Source organism: Podarcis tiliguerta (genome assembly GCF_965153285.1).
Source record: "Podarcis tiliguerta genome assembly, chromosome: 11".
Taxonomy (NCBI): domain Eukaryota; kingdom Metazoa; phylum Chordata; class Lepidosauria; order Squamata; family Lacertidae; genus Podarcis; species Podarcis tiliguerta.
Genome location: NC_139544.1, coordinates 35,918,093 through 35,940,843, shown reverse-complemented (window position 1 = coordinate 35,940,843; position 22,751 = coordinate 35,918,093). Strand labels below are relative to the sequence as shown.

Sequence of the window (22,751 nt, the reverse complement as noted above, 5' to 3'; positions counted from 1 at the left end):
TTGGTTGACATTCTGAGGGTCATTTATCCATCCACACAGATCAGCTTCTCCTTCTTAGTCTGAAGAGTGCAGTCCTTACAATTTTGGGTACTTTCTAGTAATAGCTTACATGGAACATGGAAGCTATCCCAACATGATTGAGATCTTACATTCCCGATTATGCCTTCAAAGGAAAGCCCATGAAATATAGTTCCACGGTGAGCAACTTCATATAAAATAGACAGTTGCAAGGCACTTGCATTTCCTGTCCCACCTGCATATCTGCCATATGTGAAATCACTCTTTGGAAATGCACTTTCCCTTGTCAGAAACAAATGTTAACATCCCCCCAAAGCAAAAATAGACAAAAATGGCACAGAAGATGCTGGTCTTTGTTTATTAAACATCATCTCCACATTTCTTAACAGAGAATTAGGAAAGTCTGTCAAGCTGGGCGGCAGGGTGGCAGAGGAATCAGGGTGGCAGAGGAATCATGTCCTGCATTACAAGTGCTGGCTATGCAAGAATTCACTTATCCAAACACAAGATTTAATACCCAAACCTTGATATAAGCACCACAAATTCCATGGTTTGGGAGTGCATTAGAATTTTTCCCTTGTGACTCAATGGAAGCTATTGGCTCGTTATGCGAATGGAGATCATTGACTCATTATGCAAATGGTTGCTTAAATAATTTCCAGAAAACCCATGGTGTTTATGAAGTGAGACCTGCATATAGTAGTATATAGGTCAGGAATTCATATGCTTTGCCCCCTGCTGTCCTTGCAAGGGAAATTCTGTTTGCTCTATCCTACAAAAGAAAGGCATTGTTTTTGTGCTGGCTGTTATGGCTTATTTTTACCCAATTATTCACATAAAGATTTTTTGAGTCCCGAATAGCCAAGTGTTGCCCCATATCTGGTGCTCCCTGCTCCACCACTCTCCCTCATTTCGCTTTCTCCTGTTCTTCTAACTATGTGATAAAGGAGTTGCAACTACCACTCTTTTGCAGAAAAAGCACTCTGTATCAATAAATATTTTATTTTTGGACAGTTCACTAATCTTCTTTTGCAGCCTACAACAAATATTGCTGCATGGTATGTGTAATGGCATTTGTACAAACAGTATGTAGTGTATAGGGAGAGTTGTCAGACACTCACAGAAACCTGAGGTTGGGGTGAAGGTGTGTATGATGTTTGAGGACATGATCAGGCTCCTACAGGGGCCAAATATTTTTTCATTGCATGGTCAGAGCTACAAGCACCCTTGTTATATACTCTCCATATGAATCTGCCTGATAAGATTTTATTTTGAGGACCTGCTCTTTGTGCCCCAACCTTTGGAGGGGGACTTCACAGCTACCAGGGATGGAGCCTTCTCTGTAGTGGCAGCTCTGCTTTGGGATGCCTGTTCCAGAACAATTTGGCAGGTCCCAATAATCTTTGCATTTAGGTGCCTGGCTGAAACTTTTGGAAGAGTTCAACGTAATTTAATTTCTATATTGCTTTTACTTTCAACAAGGTAAAAAATGGAGCACTTTTTAAAAAGTTATTTGCAAGTGGACAACTTTGCAAGTTAATGACTGGTTCAGCAAAGTACTTAAGCATATTTTTAAAACTAGAGCATATATCTAGTCTCTGTGAAGTCAACTGTTTCGAAGGGAATCTGTGGCATATGACAGACCTTAATATTCATGAGGAGTACTCATATTTCAAAGCACTCTAATGGCACAAGCCACATTCGCATTACTGCACCTCACATTTCCAGGGCACTTGGAGGATTTGGCTTTATGAAGTATGTCAATGTAAAGCTTCCAGCTACATCTTGTAAAAACCAGTCATAACGTTTCAGAGAAATGTGGTGAATCATATTTCACTCTTGTACTTGCAATACGGTATTTTAAGAACTACATGCACTGTTTTAACAAAATAATTTAATTACTGAGGCATGAAAATAAATTGTAGGAATTCTCTGTCATGAAGATCTGGATTCTGCCCTTTTCCCTAAGGGATCCTAGAGGGCAGTCACCCTGGGCATTTTTTTCGGATTCTGAGCCCTCATTGGCCTCAAATGATAAGGAGCTGTTTGCAGAAGAGTTGAAAGCACCACCCCTGAAGTGTAGGCTTCTTCAGTCATAAATTTTTCCTGCTCTGGTAGCCAAAGCAAGGAGAGTCCTGGAACTCCCTGAGGAACAACCCATGGAAACTGAGGCAAAAGCTACAGCGGCAACCAAAGCCGCCAAATCTGCCTTTCTGGATGGACCGCCACGTCTGGCTACCCTGCCTTTCCCAGATTCATTCCAAAAGCTGCGGAACACTGAGCAGACCACACTGGAAAAACACAAACCATCATGCAAGCTGGTGAATAGACACTACCTCTTCCCAACTAATATTATGGGCCAATTGGCTACCCTAATTGTGGGTGTGCCAGTAGCAACTTTATCCTAAACTGCGATTATCCTGTCTGAAAGCAAAGGAGGACCAAGGAATGCTTGTGACAAGTGAGTAGAAGTGGTGCCACTTGGATTTTGAGGCAGAACTGTTACGGCTAGAATAAGCATCCTGTAGGCCAATGATCTCACCTCCAGGGCGGATGTACCCAAACACATTGTAGATGGCTTAAAGAAGCTCTCCATTGTGCCACCCTTCCAAGAGCAGTGATAGTGAACATCTTGGCAATGTAATATCTGGCTCTGCAGTATCTGGCAACTGGGATGTAGATGCAGGATCCCAAGGGCACCTGGCCAATTCCGCATTCAGTGGGGGAAAGCTTTATGGGGACCCGCTCAAAAAAGTCCTTTTTGAGATAAGGGATAAACAAAAGATGCTTCCTGTCAAGAAGGATGAACACAAAGATAAACAACATCAGTCCTTTTGTCTGTGACAACAATATAATAGACCACACTTCAACAGACTACAGATCCAGATGAGATTGCACTGAAAGATCCAGGAGTTCCACAATGCCTCATCAATGTCCCAATTCCAATCCTGGAATTGGGGGGAGTTGCAGTGTGGGGATCAATGGTAATCAAAGATCCTCTCCTTGTGCAATGTGGAAATGTCCCTTCTTATGCTTATTTTTGTCGTTTAGTCGTGCTCAACTCTTCGTGACCCCATGGATGCCAGGCACTCCTGTCTTCCACTGCCTCCTGCAGTTTGGTCAAACTCATGTTGGTAGCTTCAAGAACAGTGTCCAACCATCTTGTCCTCTGTCGTCCCCTTCTCCTTGTGCCCTCCATCTTTCCCAACATCAGGGTCTTTTCCAGGGAGTCTTCTTTTCTCATGAGGTGGCCAAAGTATTGGAGCCTCAGCTTCAGGACCTGTCCTTCCAGTGAGCACTCAGGGCTGATTTCCTTAAGAATGAAGAGGTTTGATCTTCTTGCAGTCCATAGGACTCTCAAGAGTTTCCTCCAGCACCATAATTCAAAAGCATCAATTCTTCGGCGATCCGCCTTCTTTATGGTCCAGCTCTCACTTCCATACATCACTACTGGGAAAACCATAGCTTTAACTATACAGACCTTTGTCGGCAAGGTGATGTCTCTGCTTTTTAAGATGCTTTATCTGTTTTAGAACATTCAGTACTTTTATTTGCTTACAATTTGTAATAGTTAATGGACGAAAACAGTTACTGTTAATATATTTCCATTTTATTTTCTTCCATATGGCAACTTTTCCCTTAATGCCACAAGCTTTTCTTTCTTTAAATACTAATCTGATGTCCCTTCCCTTCTCCTCTTCAATTTCAGAGTTACTGGAGCATACCCACATAGTATATGTGGGAGGAAATAGCTCATAGCTTGGTAGGTCATTTTTGGATTATGTCTTGGATAGAAGGGCCATTGAAAAGTTACTTCCAAAGATAGATTAAATTATTCAGTTCCTCACTGTTAACAAAACATAATTTTAAAGATTTCTTTGATTGTAGACAATAGACATTCATTGAACAAAATGTATATTTCATCCAGACCAGTTTCTTTTGTTATATGTGTTGAATCTGATCAATAGACGCTTCTGACCACAGTTGTGTTGAACTGGAAAACATGTCGGTCAAAATTAGAAAGGGAGCAAGTAGGAGACAGTAATAGCTACATTTTAGCAGAAGGGATACATTTAGAGCAGTATGGATGGCAAGATTAGCAATCTGCATTAACCTCAAAAAGATTCATGTAGAAGCATGAATTTCTAAAATATCAGTTGTATTTATTTAAATCATGAATTGTGTTTAAAATGGAATTGATGCAAAAGTGCATTTTAGATTTGCAAAAGCAGTGAGAAATTTCACTATCAGCATAATAAACTCAGTGTCTAACAACAGAAATACTTATGGAGAACCTAGAATTTAGCGCAATATCTAATATTTATAAGTTTAATTACATATTTATCACTTCAATGCTAACTGGTTACAACTTCCATAGCAAATACATTTCTTACAACTTGTGTTTTACCACACCCTAATGCTGCTGCTACCAGCCTTCTGTTTTTGCAGTCTTGGGTAGAAATAGGAGGTTTATCAGGCTCTTAGTGGACTGTCATAGGTGTTTGGTGGAATGCTTTGCAAGGCTCTTTTTGCATTTATACTATAATATTGCATGATTCTTGCAGCCAAAAAGGCAACTTACGGGACTATTTCCGGACATTGAAACACACAAACAGGTCCCTGGATTGGACTGCTGAGTTACACATTTTGAAAAAGCATCTTGGAAAACAGTAACTTGAAATTTTGTGTGTTTCTTCTTCTTCAAGAAATATTGAGCAGTGGCGTTAAAAGTTTTACAGTTTTAATCTTAAAGCCACCCCCCCCCCCGGAAGCAGACATGCCATGTCATAAAATAACTATTAGTGATTAGTTTGTATCATATAAATCTAACTTGAGTTGATAATATGGTCCATTACCAGCTAACTGCACAGAGTATTTTTCATTTTACACTCTTCAGTTACTTTTTAGTGAAGTGTTGAAAATATGAAGCTTTTCTCCTTTCTAAAATTGCACGCTGTCTGTCTGTTATTAGGGAGATAACAGCTCTTATAAATGTTTCAGTAAGCACTAAGTAGACAGTTATGTGCACTCTCATTCCACGCTTATTTGCTTACTGTAATAAACTGATAAAATATGTGTGGTTTGTCTTCCTGTATCTATATGCACACAGATTTCCTTTAGAAATAATGTTGTGTCTGCAGAATTGATTGGTTATTTTCATAAAACATCTAAAAGTACATAGATGACTTTCTTAAATGTATGCCAATATGATTTGTAGTGGTTTATCATACAGTTCCTAAATGCATGTTAACTCTTTAGGGGAGGCTTCATTTAAACATATTTACAACATTTGTATTGAATCAGCCTACATAAAATAATTCCACCCGGTCTTGATGCTATTTTGAGTTTCTTCAGTTGTATAGCTCATGCTCCAGTAATGGTTTTTTATTATTTCTGACGGGTTAAAATACTTTTTGACCTGTGTACTTACATATAATGTCTAGCTTGGGGGAGGGTGAGCAGCAAAAAGAATTCTACTTGTTAGGTGTAAATGTCTTTATTTGTTTTTTGGTAAGATTTCTTATCCGCCCTTCACCATAAGGCAGCAGGGCAGATTACAATAATATAATATGCAATTATAAAAGAAAATGGTTCCAGCCAAAACAGAACAGTAAAAATGCAGCAAAAGAGGTTGGTACCAAATGTTCACGCTCTGACTCAAGCTGTGGTCATAAACAGCAACATGAAACAAGGTTCTACAGGTTGAATGGGTTTCTTCCTCTTCCCCGCCTTCCACCATATGTAATATTGTTTATGTACATGAGTGAAGCCAGTGCCCTGCTGAGGAATGCTTGTTCCTATGTGCAGCTGAAGATCACTGAAAAATTATCGTACATATATGTATGCATAAAGATTATTTTAGCTAGATTAAAAATCAGATGATTAATGATCTGATGTTAAATTGATTAAATGTAGCCTCGGTACACTAAAGATTAATACATTTAATTTAAATGTGCATATTGCAAAAATCTTGACGTAGGTAGCTTTTTTGAAACTGGGAGACAAATTGTACAATTTGTCAATTAGAAAAACTTAAGATTTAAACAAATAAAAAAATTCTACTCAGTTTTTAAAACTGCTTACCACCTTCTGCCTTATCTATGTTTCACAATGCTCTATTTTCTGCACAGCACTAAGCATAGAAATGTTTTCGCAGAGCAATCTAATCTACCATCAGTGGAAAATTTGACTGGATCAGGGTCAAAAGGGGTCGGAGGTGCATTTGCAGTCAAATGTACTCCAAGAAAGTTGTACAAATAGAATATCTGTTGGAAAGTATTCAGAGTGGCACCATTTGCAAGTAACAAAACCATGCTACTTTCCATGCATAAATAATTGAAATGAAGCCTATTCCATAATGTAAAGTACATGGTAAGAGGGTCTAACTGACCCCTCAGTGCTTTAAATCTAGAACAATTTTTTGTGCAATTAACACTGTGGACATTATGTAACAACAAATCTTACAGACCTTGCAAACACAGCTTAATGCTACTCAAACAGTCCGTGCACATTTTTGTTGCAATTTCCTTTTGTTTCTGTGACTGCAGAGATGACACTTGATCCTTTTTCTGTTAGCAGTGGCAAGTTGTGCCATTTCTGTGGCTACCTCTCTTGATATCCTAGACAGGTTGGCTGTGTTTCTAGACTCAACCAAGAGTAAGATCTACTGCAAACCTAGGTCTACTAGGGAGAGATGTCTGGGGATGTTCTCCCTATTAAGGGATGTGCATCATACAATGAATGTACACATTTAAGGCAGCAGTTGCTACATTTGAAAACCAATAATGGTCATGATATTTATTTTTATTATAACAATGAAATGAATGGTCTCTGGTTTGGAATTCTGATCTGAAATTGCTGCATCATTATGAACAGAATCTAAAAAGACTGCTGTTAACACTTACTGCTTTGTAGATAAGGAACTCTGGGGGAAGAGGTAGGATTTCTGGTTTGTGTGTTTTCATTATGTGAAAGACAGTTAAAAAAAATTAGCTAATGCTCTGGTGATATACGGCTGATTGCATATGTTAGTTATGAGCACACAAAGCTGGCTTGCACTATACTGCAGAATTGGTCCATCTGTTCCAATATCATCTGCTATGACCAGCAGTAGTTTCTCAAGGTGTTGGACAGAGGATCTTTCTTGTACCTACTACATGAGTTCACTTTTAACTGGAGATACCAAGAATTGAAACTTAGACTTTATGCATACAAAGAATACCAGTGAGCTCATCCCCATTCCTTCCTTTCTGTTTCCCTCTGTAGATTTTAATGTTATCAAATTCCTTCCCCCCCCTCCACATGTTGCTTTGATTATTTCCTTACAGGTTTTCACCTGAAAGTAATATGCAGTCTAATCCTTGTGTTTTAGGTATGCATAGAATGTAATATTGATTTCTTGCATTATTTTTTTTAACCAAGCAAGAACTTGATAGTCTGTATTTACTAACTTTTAATTTTTCCTATGCAATAGGTCAGTGTTCCAGCCTTTGTGCCAACAAGAACTCATGAACTCCTGCACCGAATGAGTGGGAAAGGATTAGCAGCTCATTATCACTTCTCAAGACAGCCATGCATTTACAATGATCAGATGGTATCTGTCCAAGTGACGTTGGCTAACACCACTGACCAGAAGATAGAAAATATCCACTTAGGCGGAAAAAAGCTGCCTACTGGCATGAAAGTCCATGTGTTTAACCCAATAGGTAATTGTTCTATAATTTTGAAACTATGCAATATATTTTTCTAGCCTCTGTAGCATCTTAACTTTTAAAGACTTAGATGCATTAAAAAACAGACAAACCTCGAACCTTTGATTCCAGGAGCAGGTAGATCTTTTAACTGTCAACTGTTTTCTATGGTTCATAGTTCTTTAATGACTTGCAGATAGGTGGTAGGGGAGGTTTTCGTTTTTCAGTTTAAACATACCGTATTTTTCGCCCTATAGGACGCACCAGCCCATAGGACGCACCTAGATTTTTGGGGGGGAAATAAAGGGGGGGGTTATTCCCCCCCCCGGAATGTCAATGTCAATTCTGACATTGTAAATAAAGGCTGCTATAGTTTTCTAGTAAATTCATGGAACAAAGGTGTTCTCTTCACTGATCCTTTTAACTTCCTCTGACAAATAAGCAAATTGTTCTTAAATCTCAAAGTTAAATACATTACAACAGTTGAATCAGGTATTTTCTGTAAATTGGAATAATTGTTTGATAAGATTTCTTGTTCTTAACTTATTATAGCAGAGAATTTTCAAGTAACAGCTTACCAAGGTTATCTCAATATCTCCAGTGTCATTTCTGACACTGATAAATATGTATCTACATGCAGCTCACTGAAGAGAACCCCAAAGGGTCAGTTAACAGTCCCTGTTATCTAATTATTTTCTTCATCATTCCAATGACTAACACTTGATCAAAAGCCAAGCAAATATTTGTTCTAAAATTTTGCAAAGTCAGTAAATGTTTAAGGAATACGTTAAAGTAAGCAGAACCTAATACAAGTTTTCAAAAGCCTTGTTGTTACACTGATTTATCTAACTTTTTCAATATTTTGCTGTATGTTCTATTCAATAGAATCTCTTGAACCTGGGGAATCTATGACAGTCTCAGTAGGGATTGACTTTTGTGATTCTACCCAGGCTGCCAATTTCCAGTTGTGGTAAGTTACGCTGCAGTGGCTTTTCAAAAATAGATCATTAATGTGTAGGGGAAATGAATGGAAGAAAATACAATTTTTTTGTCCTGTTGTGCTGTTTGAATATTAACGCATTATGCTAAGGTGGGTTTTATTTAAGCCTCTGAAGGTTGATCAGTATGCTTAATACAGAGATGGAAAAGTTCTATTTTTGTGTTTTTATAGAAACACAATAGAAATTTAATAAATGAAATAATTATACTGATGATATGGCTCTCCAAATAACTACATAATGCACAATTTAATTAATACATTGTTTTCTTGCTGCTAGTATATTTAGATTGGCAACAGTGTCTTAGCTTGTCAGTCTCCAGGGGCTGAAATCTGCAGCCAGTCACCTTAAAGTACCATGGTTACTGTAAAGCCCACCACCCCAGACATCCCACCCCTTTAGACAAAAGAAGTTCAGGAAGTGTTTCTGCTTACCACAGAAAACGATTTACAAAATAACGAGCACCTCCATTATATCAGACTAGTCACATGTAAAAGTATCTGCTTAGTCCCCTCTAGAAAGCTCAGTACTTAACATTTGCATGCCTGTGTTTTGGTATCATTTCTAGTGTGAACAAGAAAAGGATCTCTTGTACTGAGGGGGTTTCCACTGAGTACTGTGGGTGAACAGGCAGCTTTATTTTATGTGTAACAAAGAAACAAAGCTTGTTCCTTGACACCAGCATCACAAGCTTTGGCAATAGGTTTCCCATGACTACTCCTCAATTTAATGTCCATTTAAGCCGTGTACTTTCTGTCATATTCTTCAGTAGCTCCAGCTGTCCACACATGGAGGAAAGTAGGTAGGCTCCAACATGTGGAGTTGGCCGGGGAGGGGAACCTGCTCCAGAACATAGGGTCATTGGGAACAGGGAACAGGTTTAGCCTTTTCCCCAATAATGTCCCGGAGTTGTACCCCTTTAACATTCATTTGCACCAGTGAATGGGTTACTCTTTCCCCATAAGAATGAATGATGAAATGTCCTCTTTGAGGGCATAATTTAATTGAAGGCAAGACTTGCCCTTTACCCTGCCCTTGTTCACCAAGGTTTGTCCTACAGTTACAGATTGTGGTTGAGGAGAGTTTGGATGGCTCGCTAAGCCAAACCATGGAGCAGTGCAGATTTGAGCTGCTCTCCAGGAAGCAAGCAATAGTTTGACTTAGTGTGACATGCAAATCAGGCCAAAGTGAAACCCAGCCCCTGCTAACACGACCCTTATGAAATTATGAAGAGCAAATGGATGTGTTGCACCAGGAGGGTCCCAGAAATCTATCTGGGCTCCTTCCACTCCCAGGTGTTGCGATATGTATATTTGGTTCTTCAGTTATATATTTAAGTGTGTGAAAGAAGGGCTGCTTTCTTTTCTCCCCTGCCCCCAGTCCTAAAAGTGTGAATCCAAAGTAATCTAAGGTAAACAAATTCTTAAACCATTGTTTGTCTAATATTGTGGATCAGAAAATAATGTAATGAAGTTATGTTTTGTGGTAGGGGAGAGAGCATTTAGTTATAAGAGTCTCCCATTTGAAGCCTGAAATAGTACAGTCCAGGCACAGATTTACCAATTTGGTAGGCCTGTGACATCCTTCCACCTATCTCAGCTGGCCTACTTTTGTATTCAGCAGTGCCACTCATGTTCTGGAGGCAGCCAGACACACCAGGTCTCCCTCTACAAGATAGTGGATGAGTCTCAATTAGTTTGTAGACTTAGAGTCATATGTGTTTGCTTAACATTCATTATACCATTAGATTTTTTGCTGGTGTGATTCCCTGCTTAGCCTTCCATAAGATCATCAACAGTTCTTTACTGTAATTTCAGCAGGCTAGTTAATGGTTAATTTGCTGGTGCTTCAACAAATAAACCATAGTCAGAGAGCAAAAATATATTCTAGCTAAGGAAATCTGGGAAATAAACATGCAGAAGTTCATATACTGTAGATTTCACTGTTCTGTTCCACAAAGTGATATTGGCTTCATACTTCCTTGAATGTGGAATTTTATGGTATTTTTTTTTTTAATCCAGTAGTTTCTTTATCATGTTTTAGATTATTCAAAAATGTATTAAAATTATCTGCAGCATTTTTATGAGTGATATAATAACAGTATTCATGATCTGCTTTTGAGCATCTTTAAACACTGGCATGATTTGGCATTATAGTATGTTGATCTTGTATTGAATATTGCATATAATGTTTTTAAAATGTTCATTTTTTTTATATAAAGTATGTGCACTTTTGAGCGCCCCCGTCTCAGCAAACTAATAGTTCAGTTCCAGACTTAAGCCACTGAAGGCTTGAGATTCTTTGCAGTGATAAATATAAGCAATGTAGCATAACACATTGATTTTATGCAGATCATCACCTTTATGTTTTGGGAGGTCTGCTGTATTAGTGATATATAAAAACTGATTACTTTCTCCAACATTGCCTAGTAATTGTTTATTATTTTCCTATTAGACAAACAAGAAAGATCGATATTCCTCAACATCGGTCTATGAGTAACGTCACTGTAAATAGATTTGCCTCAGACACCAGTGGTGTATTCATTTTAATGATTTGGACAATGTGAACCCAATGACACAGCTCAAGCTAAGCACCAAGTTTAGAGTTGAAATAAGAAACCAAACAGTTGCTTTTCTACTGCTCAATTAAAGGTTTTTTAAAACACACAGTTAAAATGAATGCAAAATTATGTTGCTAGAAAGAGGTTGGATTTTAAACTTTTAGCTAAGTGAATATTTTAAGGAGTACCAAATAACACATATTTTTCTCCCATACGTTCTAAATGGGATGTACAAATGGGGCCAGTTCGTCACAAGCAGGTGAAAGGACTCAAAGGAGGTTGGGACTGTATCCTTAAAATTCTAGGAATACAGCCTCCAACAGCACCAACCCACCTCAGTCTCTCAGCCAGAATCCAGCTGGTAAGGTGATCCTCAAACAACAGTCAGTGACACCCAAAACTTATAGGGGCAAGGCACTAGGTTTCTTCCGGTCAACTGCCACTTTGTCTAGTTCCCCCCAAAAAGCTGGAGCTCAGATTACAGCTGTTGCTTCAGACTGGGAGCTTATATAGAAACTGCAGGCTTTGTTCCCTCCTGGTTCTGAGCCAGGCGGCCCTGGTCCAAGGAGGTGCTTCCATCCACTTCCTTTTCACTTGGTATTTCTGCAGTGGCTCTAAAGCTTCTGCCTGGCTCACATCTCTTCTACTGCTGTGGTCCTGAGGAAAGGTGGGTGGGTGGGTCCAAGAGCTAGCCAGGAACTCCGGCAGCTGGAGTGTGAGACTTCAGTCCTGGGCCACAGATATCTTCATGGTCACTGATAGTGTGGAGAGCCAGTGGAGGGTCCTGCTCCCCTTGCTCCTCTGAGGAGACCTCAGGTTCAAGTTTGGGGCAGGGCTGAATCTTGACACTCCTACAGAGGGTTCTGAGATACTTTCATTGCCTAGTGCTCTAGCCCTGTGACATCCAAGAATGAAGTGCAAGTTCTCAATAAAAACCTCTTCATTCCAAATCCATTCTAGCAGCCATTGCATTGTGCTGCCCTTCGATGCCAGTTTCCTGTATTCTCCGCATGATTGTCAAAGATGACAATCCACACCAGTTCCCCTGCAAAAATAATGTTTACCTTTTACTCTTACACTTTCTAATAGAACATAGTTTACCCATGTAAACTAAGCTTACTGATTCTATTAAAATCATTTTATATATTATTTGTTTTAAATATGTTAAGCCCGCAGAATAACAAAAGTATGTGTGGTGTTGGCTGTATTGTTATGAAAAGGTTCACCCCCATAAACCATTTCTGATTATAATTATTTCCCTTACATTGTTCCAAAAGGAGTACTTTGTCTTACATCAAATGTAATTGATCCTGAAGCAATGTAATCACAATTACTCACTTTCTTAATTAGCCTGCCCAAAATCAGAAAATGGAAACCGATCGGCACTGTTTAAATCAATAGCTTTGTAGTAAGGCTTGTGTGGGAAGGCAGATAGTGGTAATGGGTAGATCAATTGGTTTAGATGCCAATCATTGACTGTGATTTGCATAGCAAAATTTGCTATTCTTGTAATGTACTGGAGCAAGTGATTCAGTAAAAGCAAATTATATAAAGGAAAGGTAAAAATTGGTAATAAAACATTTAGGAGTTTTAAAATAGTTCCTTATATAAATGATGCAAAACTCTAATAAAGAATTAAAAGCTCCTGGAAGAACTCCTTGGTAAGCACTATTTTTATTAAGCAAAGCTTTCCAAGAAATACATCTAATTAAAGATAGTAAAGAGAGAATCCTTAACTTGAAGATTGGACCTAACACTTATTTAGCACGCTTAGAAAGATGTTCACCTTACACATGACCAATACCACCCCTTTATTTTCTTGAAGTTTTCCATGCTTTATTTCAGATCTACAAAACCACTGCATATTTCTCTGTATGAAGGTGGTAACAATATGATTTTTGGCCTTCAAAAAGAACACGCAATCCTACCTTTTTTGGCATAGAAACAGATTGATGCTTGGTGTGGTAAAAGTGGCAGTGGCAGTGAAAATGTGCAGGGAGCCAAGCAGAGGGTGGGGTAGGAAGGGTTCCTTCATCTCCATCCTGCTCTCTGGCGGCTTAAAGTGGTTGTGCACAGTTACCAAGCAACTAGCGCTGGTGGTAGCAACCGTGTTACGAGAGCTTTGTTACACGCACACTTTACCTCAGGGCCCGGAGGGCGCCGGTGAAGGGCCTGCCTGGCCACTTCTAAACTTCAGGCCTTACCCCATGTCTCACAGAGGTCTGGAAGGCGGAGGAAAGCACTCCAGCACCAGTGCTTTTTTCTAGAAAAAAGGTGCTGGTACTGTGTACTACTAGAAAAAAGGCACTGGTTCTGGGGCACAGTAATTTGGGGATATAGAAGTTTTACCACTTTATCATAGTTGGAACATAGATGTAGCCATTCTGTGTGCTGTGGAATGACGTAATCAGAGGTGAAAACAATGAACATCCTAGGTATGGATTCTGCTGAATATTTAAAATTTTGGTGGCTGGTTTTTTGGCACGGGTGAAGACTGGTCATTATATAAATTGTTCCTTATTTCTTTACTGATAAGACAAGTGTTTTATCTTACTAAACCATTCATTTACCTTTCTCTTTTTTTCACAGTACAAAAGATGATCAGTTCAGTATTACTATTCAACCCCCTGTCGGAGAACTACTTTTACCAGTTACTATGTCAGAAAAAGACTTTAAGAGAGAACGAGGTAAGGGGAAAAATTAAAATAAGATGGATGTTCTGGACCTTTTTGCAAATGCAGTAAAATCATATTGTTCTAAATGAGAACATCTTTTTCTGGTCTAACCCTAAGATTTCCATTGACTGCCCTCCTAAGTAACACTCATTTCATATTGCACTGGTACTAAAAAACTGATTGAAACTTTTTTTTTTTTTAAGTCCTGATTAGGCCATAACCACTGTGTGAGTTTGTGTGTATTTTTCTTATCTAGGTGATTCTTTTGAGTATACATGTACTGTTTTAATGGCTATTGTACTGTATACAGTGGTACCTCAGGTTAAGTACTTAACTCATTCCGGAGGTCCGTTCTTATCCCGAAACTGTTCTTAACCTGAAGCACTATTTCTGGGTTAGCGGAGTCTGTAACCTGAAGTGTATGTAACCTGAGGCACCACTGTACAGTCATACCTCATGTTACGTCTGCTTCGTGTTACGTTCTTTCAGGTTACGTCCCGCGGTGACCCAGAAGTACCGGAAAGGGTTACTTCCGGGTTTCGCCGCTCGCTCATGCGCCGAAGCGGCGAGTTGCAATCTGCGCGTGCGCAGACGCGCCGCTGCGGGTTGTGTTCTTTTCATGTTGAGAATGGGCCTCCAGAATGGATCCCATTCGCAACCAGAGGTACCACTGTAGTGTCTTTTTTTAAAATTCAGGACGCCTTGTTGTGTGAAGCAATAAATATATCTATTTAACCAAACTATGGCTGCCTATGCGCTTGGACATTTCATATTAGTCCTAGTGATTGGAATACTGGTGTAACCTACTCAGAAAAACAATTCCAACACATTTTAATAGTTTTCTTTATATTTCCAGTCCTCTTTCTAAAGCTTTTGCTTGTATATAGCTAGTATACTTTGTCCCTACTCCATTAAAATTCATTAGTGCGACCTACTTCTTACAGCATTATTTAGCCTTAATCTCTTCAGTTTCAAAAGAAGCATGGCTTAGCTACTTAGTTGGCACCCACATTTTTTGTCGCACTTTTAAAAATGTAGAATGGAGCAATTCTGTGTTCACCAGGAGTATGGCTGAGCTGCATAGGATGCAGCAGAAAGTCTTACCCACTGACAGAAGTCTCCATAGTGCAAGGCCAAAAAGCTCTGTGCCCTCCTTGATAATGGTGGGCAGTGAGGGCCAAAATGAGTTGTATATGAGAAGACAAGGAATGTGCATATCCTAACCTCCCCCCCCCCCGCACATCCACAGAGGCCACAAAGCTGCACTAGCTCTGTTGTTGGCGTTGTTATGTGGCTCTGTTTGTTAGGTGTTCCCCCACCCACTCCCTGGCCACAGCTAGCCAGCAGGGCTTTGGATTTTGCTGTTGCTCCATCATAGACTCTGTACTTACGCACAAACGCATAACAGAGTTGTTCTGCCTGTCTCATAACTCGCAGGCTTTTTTGTGTGGCATCACATCAAATATATATGAAGGACTTTCCTGTACTACAAATTCTTTTTGCAAAAGGTTTTATTTGGTATTGTGTTTAAAGAAGCCAAACAGTTTATTTATAAGCTCACCTGGACAGTCTCTGAACTGTTTGGGGTGGGTGGGATACCTTTAGATTCCATTGTGTATTCTCATATTGGAATTTGCATTAATCAGTCCTTTCATACTATTCTAGAAAGTTTAAAAAATCCTTGTGTATTTATTACAGCCGCCCAAAACACGTGAATATGATCTATATTTAATATAAATGTTTAATAAGCAGTTTTGTGGGTCTTCTTCTCTGTGTCTTTCGTCTAGAAATAATGATAGCCTTCACAACTATTTGATTTCCTTTTTTCTGTGTAGTTGTGTACTATGATAAAAAAATAAGGTCAGTTATTTTCTCCCTTAACTAGTTCCTAACTATTTGCTGTTCTTACTCTTTGCTGGCTAAAGCCTACTTTGCACGTGCTCAGCAAACCAAGGTGAGTGAGTGACTTGAGGCTTCGTCATATTTTGTGATCTACTTTTCTCCCCTTCTCTTAAACTGTCATCTAGGAGTGCAATTTTAAGTAAAGCTGGATATTGCACTCTGTCTCTCCCTTTCTCATTCTTGTTGTATGCTTGCTTGCTTGTATTTTGATTGAGTTTTGTATGCTTAGCTGTGACTGAGAGCTCCCCCCTCCTGACTGGCCATTCAGAACCACGAGTGCATAGAAGAAGTGCACTTTGAGAATAGCTGTGGTCCTCTGTGGAGTTGTTGCCAAAATTCCTTTTTCTTCTGCCATTTTACTTCTGTGGTTGTTGATTATTTGTCTGAATAAATCTGGCAGCTGTTTGCTATGTTTAATAGAGCAGAAAGGCTACTCTGAATAAAGCTATTTGAAAATTTGTTTATATGAAGTATTTGTAAATCCATGAAGGTCTCTTGGCATTTCAGTATTGCTCTTTCTGTCTTCCTGAATTCATTCTTTGATGCAGGACTGATGCTGGCAAATTTACCGTAGGTTTAAAAGGCTTTTTCTTTAGTATCATCTTAGTTAAATGTTTCAGCCGTTTTAGAAAATTCATGATAATAGAAGTCTCAATTCTCAGCTTTATGTATTTTCTAAACAAGATTAAATAACAGTTTACAGAGTATTTTGAGGGAAAAATTTAACAGTTACTAAATATTCACTTAATATCTAAGCCAACTGAATTTCCTCTTAATTTTCACTAGTAAAGTCAAGCATAAAATTCAGGTCAGCTTGGAAAGTTACCAAGAGCAATTGTCCATGTCAGTCAAACTTGCAGTATAAACCTAACCAGGTCTACTTAGAAGTAAGTCCTGTTGAATTCATTGGGGCTTATTCTGAGGTAAGGGGGGTTAAGATTGTAGCCTTAATCTCCTTCAATAGTACTATTATCGTCCAGAGTTTTCTTTCCTTTGTGAAATGCCGCAAACCTTCACATCTAGAAATACTTTATAAAAAAGGGGGGGGGGGAATGAGGATTTTAAAAAGTAGAAATAGAATCACTTTTTAAATATTAGGAACTAAATATTAGAAACTAAAAGCATGTATTAATTTCTGAAAATCAATGATAAAAGGTATAGAATTTTTACAGTACCAAGAAAAATATATATTTCCATTATGATGTTTGCTGTTGCATTCTTCTAATAGAGCTGGGCAAAGGCAGCAGGGGAACAAACTGCTGCATATTCATACTTGTTGAAGTTTTCTAAGCAGCGCTAAAAGATGGAAAGCTGCATTTATGTGCATGCTGTGCATGATATGCTAAGCCTTGCCATTCTGTTTCAGTAGGATCTCAATTCTGAACTGGAAAAACCACTTTTGGTGTAATTCATTCCCAAACCACCTAGCATAGTTCAGAACAGCAACTGGGGTTATTTGATTTTTCTGTTTCAGCTCAGTGTACCAAACTGATATTTTCGCACACATTTCCCTTATTTCCCCCCAGGCTTAAATATCGAGCAATACATATTGATGACATTTTAACAGTAATGCTGCTTACTATTTTGTTTTTCTTTAAAGTAATGGCAGAACATTAACTGAGAGGAGTGGATGAACCCATTGTAGCAGAAACCAACTTCTATACATTCCCAAAATCTGTTGCAGAGATTCTCCAAAGCAGAGTTTGGGGGCATATAGGTGGCTGCAGGAAGAAGGAGGGGAAAGGGAAGTGTCATTGGGAAGAAAGGAAAGGAGATTGCTAACCGCTTTGAGACTCCTTAAGGGGAGTGAAAGGCAGGATATCAAGTCCAAGTCCAAACTCTTCTTCATTGCACAGGTGGAAATCTGCTTCACTCACACGTGGACAGCATTAGACTTCACCTCATATTTCTGAAAGATAAACATTTCATAAAAGTACTATAGTAATTTAAAATGTCAAGCTCATTCTGCTTTAGTTCAGCTTTTGGATATTAATAGGTTTCCAAAAATTTCCTCTTCTAGATTTCCCCCCAAAGACTACAATTTTAGTAAAGTTAAACTGGCAACTTTAAGTATACCCAATAGAGTTTAATTCGGAAAAGCCATGTCTTTTAAAAAATAAAAAGAATCTCTCAAATTGTTTACTTGATTTTATCAAGATTTATGTTTGCAACATTTTCTGTCCTCCCAACAAGCAAGGTGCTAATTCTTTAAATGGTCAGACATTCACAATTTTCTGGCCCTTAACTACCACAAGCAATCATATTTGATGCCCCTTAATTAGAGCACCTTTTTTTTCTTTTCAGGTTCTTTTCCACCTCAGCAATCGAGACAATACATTTGCTTACCATGCTAAGTGTTCTTTTGCATGTAAATTAATCTTGATTCAGTTTACACTGTCATGCTGAGTGGTACAAATTGCCTATAACAATAAAACAGCATGAGTTAAAAATAAAAGGGGGGGTGGTAAGGCAGATTGAATGTGTGCTTTACTTGATAGGATGTTACTTTGCTTTATGCCAATACATTAGTCAACGATAATGAATCTTCTGTTCTGAAAAGCATGGTTTAGTTGATTTTTTTAATTTTACTTCAATGGAGCAGTACCTTGTCTTTATAGAACAAGTTAGACAAACCATTAATGACAAGAGTGTTAAGGTTAAATATGAAGCAATGCATTCACTTCTCTGAGTGCTATCCATCTTTCCATTTACAGGAGCTTGACAAAAGTACTGGCTTTGTACAACATTTCTTTTAATTACATGCTGCGGGAAACAGGCTTTTAACATAAACATAGTTGCATTCATTTATTCAGCATTTGCTCTTCAATAGAGCTTAATGGAGAAGGTTTAAATCCTTAATGAGTACACACATCTCTCAGCAGTGTTATGTCAGTCCTGTGCTTTGCTTAAAAGCAGCCTCAAGACTGCTTATGTACTTTTTTCAATGCATTTTCCTAATGTAAAATTTAGACCATCTGCAGTACCATGTACTGTTCCCGGCTAAAGTTGATACATTATTTTTTTAAAAAAGCTGCGTAATATTCATGGTTAAGTGAAATGTGGTTTAAAATAAACCTTGAGTAGGCTGTTTTCTTCATTTACTTTAGAATTACAAAAACCGGTTAAGCACCATAGCAGTCTTACAAAGAAGCATGTTCCGTTTCTAGTGCAAAAATATTACTTGTTTATTACCTATCTGACAGGGCACATCTTCCTGACCTTTGGGGTAATGCTTATTCTGATCTTCCAGGGCATGTATGTGTCAGCGCCTTGCCTGTCTAGCCCTCTAGCTTACTTGGCAGGAGCTTCTGTAAGGCAATGTCCTACTACAACCAGTGGTATAGCATGGGCAGAAAAACAATTAAAAAATAGTGTGTCCTGCCCCTCACACAGAAAATCTCCCAGCGTTTGCATGGGTAGACTGAGAAGCAGATTTAGGCAATGGCCAGTTGCTTGTGAGTTGAACATTGGGCTTCCTTTGAAGATGGTTCAGAAACCACCTAATGCAGAACCTAGCAACCATACTATTGAGTAGAAGTAGGCACTGTGCTCTGGTCCATGGGGTCACAAATAGTCGGATACGACTAAACAACAAGGCACTGTGTTCATGTAACACTAGTTCTTTGCACTGTCAGCGATTCATTTTTGAGCCCAGTTCCATGTTCTAGTTTGCTTGTAGAGCCAGGAACCAATTAATTAAGCCCTTATTGGTAAATTTACCTGGAAACACTGATATCTTTTATCTCAAGTATCTCCTTGAAGATAAGAAAAATGATATAAACCTGACCATGGGAAAATTTCTCTTGGAGCTAGTAAGAATTAGAAATCAACATGTCTTTGATAAAACACAATGCCTGCCTAGTATTTTAATATTCTGTTGGAAGCCGCCCAGAGTGGCTGGGGAAACCCAGACAGATGGGCGGGGTATAAATAATAAATTTATTGTTGTTGTTGTTGTTGTTGTAGTAGTAGTAGTAGTAGTAGTAGTAGTAGTAATGTCTTTTCTGTATTTTTAATGCACTTTGCTTTCAAAATGGTTTTTGTGGGTGTTTGGACCATAATAAAGAATGTGAGTAGAAAGGCTTTTACAGCTCAGAACCCCAATACTTCAAGGACTGTCTTTCTCCAAATGAACTTACCTGGACCTTGATGTTAACATCTCAGGCCCTTCTTTGTGTGCCTCCTCCTAGAAATGTCTGCCAAATGGCAATAATAAATGTGGTAGCCCCCCCATTTATGGAATGTTTTCCCCAGGAAGGTTTGCCTGACATTGACAGTATTGTCTTTTCGACACCAGGCAGAACCGTATTTCTTCTCGTGAGTATTTGGGTGGTGCTAATAGATTGACTGCATGGCCATCTTTTAGTGTTTATCCTTGTTTTAAGTGGAGGTCATTATCTTTGTTTTTATGTAAACTTGTGAATAGGCGCTTCTAGTGTATTTGTATCATGACTCCTGTTGGTGTGGAAAGTGATGAATTAGTCTAATTCCCTAGCCAAAGGGAAGAAGGAATTACATGCAGATGAATGATTGGGTGGTGAAGGATAGAATGGGTGTACCCAGGAAAGAATTCAAGTAAGCTGCTAGAGGTGGGAAACTCTCTGTAGTATGTCCAGTGTAGAAGTGCAGCTCTCTAGCTTTTTTCCACCAACCCATAGCAAACTAGTACATTTAGCTCAATCGATAGAATAATACTTATACCCAGCCACTCTGGGCGGCTCCCAACAAAATAATCTGAAGGGCTGCCTTCAGATGTCTTCTAAAAGTCAGGTAGTTGTTTATTTCCTTGGGGAAAAGATTCCTGCATTGCATGGAGTTGGATGATATATCCCTTGTGGTCCCTTCCAACTCTACAATTCGATGGTTATCTTTTTTGCAGGCTAGTAACTGTTGTGATCTTATTTACAGTAAATATTGAACTTATGGGTGTTGTTTATTAGCATGCTGTTTTCTCTTTTGAGATCTCTATATATTAGTGATTGTATGTGTATATGATGTGTATATGTAGTGTATATGCACACACACACACACACACAATCATTCAGTTATATTGCATAAGCATTTAGTTTTTGGAATTATATAAAAATGCCTTACTACATCCTCATGAATATGCAGTTTAAAAATTATAGTTAGTTGACAGGTATTTATCATCTGTTCCCATAAGGCACTCAGAAATCCTTATTAAGACAAACCTTAAACATTTAGCACCAGGTAAATGGGCTAATATGTCAGTGTTGCTTTAAATTTTCTTTATGATATTAACCAAATGAATCCATGGTTTTTATGTTTCACTGTTTCAGGAAGGTTGACTGGTATGAATGAAACATCCACTACAGTCACTGTTGCACCACAAAATTCCACTCGTCTTGTAATATTGCAGAAGGTGGTAAGCGTATCAAACCTTGGTGTGGTTCCTTCTGGTGAAGATAACATTCACAGGTAATCAAAATGTGGAGGTTTCTTGTATGTCTTGGATAATGTAATTCCAGTTTGCCTTCTTGTATATAAATGGATTGACATTTGGGGAATAGCCAGGGAAAACAAATTTACATCCAAAGTCAGGTTTCAAAGCAGAAGCTTTGTCTATAGCACACATGAGTGACTGCTAGGAGCATGGGTTGGTTTATTTCAATTTCTTAATCACAGGAACTTTGCTACATATTCCACTTAACTCCAGCAGTCTACCTATAAATATTGTTCCATTTGTCTGTGTCTACATGGCTTTTCAACCTTCTCCTAAATTACTTTTGTCTGTGCAAGTGGGAGATGTACTGTTTGAAAAATCTGAGGAGATGGAAGCTAAGAGGGTAGATTTGGTACCTCTGTGACCATCCACTTCAAGAAATACCCTCAAATACCTGTGCTTCTTAAGAGTTACAGGAAGGCTGACCAGTTTTGAGTCAAGTATATCAATTCCGTTTTTCTTCTCAGACTGATCTGTGTCATTCTTCCCCTAGCAATAACAATTATTCCAGTGCTACTGAATGATTATGTTGCCTAGCAGCAAACAGGGCCTTTGCATGTGGTGAGGAAAGAGGCATGTGAGAAGGGTTTTCTGATGTGGAAATCGCAGGGAGAAAAAAGCCCATTGTTACTCTACCTACCTCTACATCTTTGAACTTCCTGGTGGCACTTCTGCATATGCAAAGAGGTACATGGTAATAAATTAGTACTGGTGAATGTGCAGAGCAGAATAAGGATAAAATATAGAACAAACAACTGTGGTCCTAACTGGAGACCATGATAGGCATGAAAACTAAAAGCCAGCAATTAAAGTATACAAGAGAAAAAACAAGCACAAGAGTTGTTTGGATGTATAACTGGGTGACAATGGAAAGAAGAATGCTACTTTCTAAGGGCTTTCCCAGTTAACCTGAAGGGGATGACAGGCCCAAAGACTCCTCTAATTATGCAGCATTGCTGTGTACTGCCTCAGCAACCACAACTATGGTGGTGGTAGTTGTTTTTTTTAAAAAATATGTTAATTTTCTAGGCAAAGGCCATCCAACACAGCTTACAGCAATATAAAAAGAAACAAGAAGAAAACAGATTCACAAGGCTGACTACCTCCAGCAACACAGTGTCCAACAACCAGGACAAAACAAGACTTAGGCAAGGCAAATCAAAACAAATGAGTCTTTAAGCCTTTTTAAAAAAAGAACCTGGAATGTAGCCCTCTTACTACAGCACTACTGGGAAGGTGTTCTAAAGGTGTGGAGCCACCACAGAAAAGGCCCACTCTGTCTTGTGGTCTCCATATGTGTGACTGCACAAAGTACAAAACAAATTGTGTACCTGTAACTGGTTCTACAAGTGGTCATATGTACAATTAGACGGTCTACCCTCAGGAAAGTGTGCTGACTCCTGCCATTGATTTTTGCAGAACCATGGGGTTTCCCTGACCGAG

The 22,751-nt window shown here is 38.8% G+C and overlaps 1 protein-coding gene and 1 long non-coding RNA gene across 9 annotated transcripts in view; one reads left to right on the top strand and one right to left on the bottom strand.

The window, feature by feature from the left end:
* AP3B1 (adaptor related protein complex 3 subunit beta 1) overlaps positions 1-22,751 on the top strand; it is a 138,078-nt gene that overhangs the window by 104,692 nt on the left and 10,635 nt on the right. For all 3 annotated transcript variants that reach the window (XM_083403726.1, XM_083403725.1, XM_083403727.1), the window contains 4 exons: positions 7,493-7,724; positions 8,595-8,679; positions 13,857-13,954; positions 21,145-21,283. In XM_083403726.1, coding sequence (XP_083259852.1) covers positions 7,493-7,724; positions 8,595-8,679; positions 13,857-13,954; positions 21,145-21,283 — 554 coding nt within the window. The remainder of the gene's footprint in view (positions 1-7,492; positions 7,725-8,594; positions 8,680-13,856; positions 13,955-21,144; positions 21,284-22,751) is intronic.
* LOC310660075 overlaps positions 15,545-22,751 on the bottom strand; it is a 129,945-nt gene continuing 122,738 nt past the window's right edge. For 5 of the 6 annotated variants that reach the window (XR_014503123.1, XR_014503124.1, XR_014503125.1 and 2 more), the window contains one exon: positions 15,545-18,264. This is a non-coding gene — a long non-coding RNA (uncharacterized lncRNA). The remainder of the gene's footprint in view (positions 18,265-22,751) is intronic. The other variant, XR_014503127.1, reaches the window with a different exon arrangement.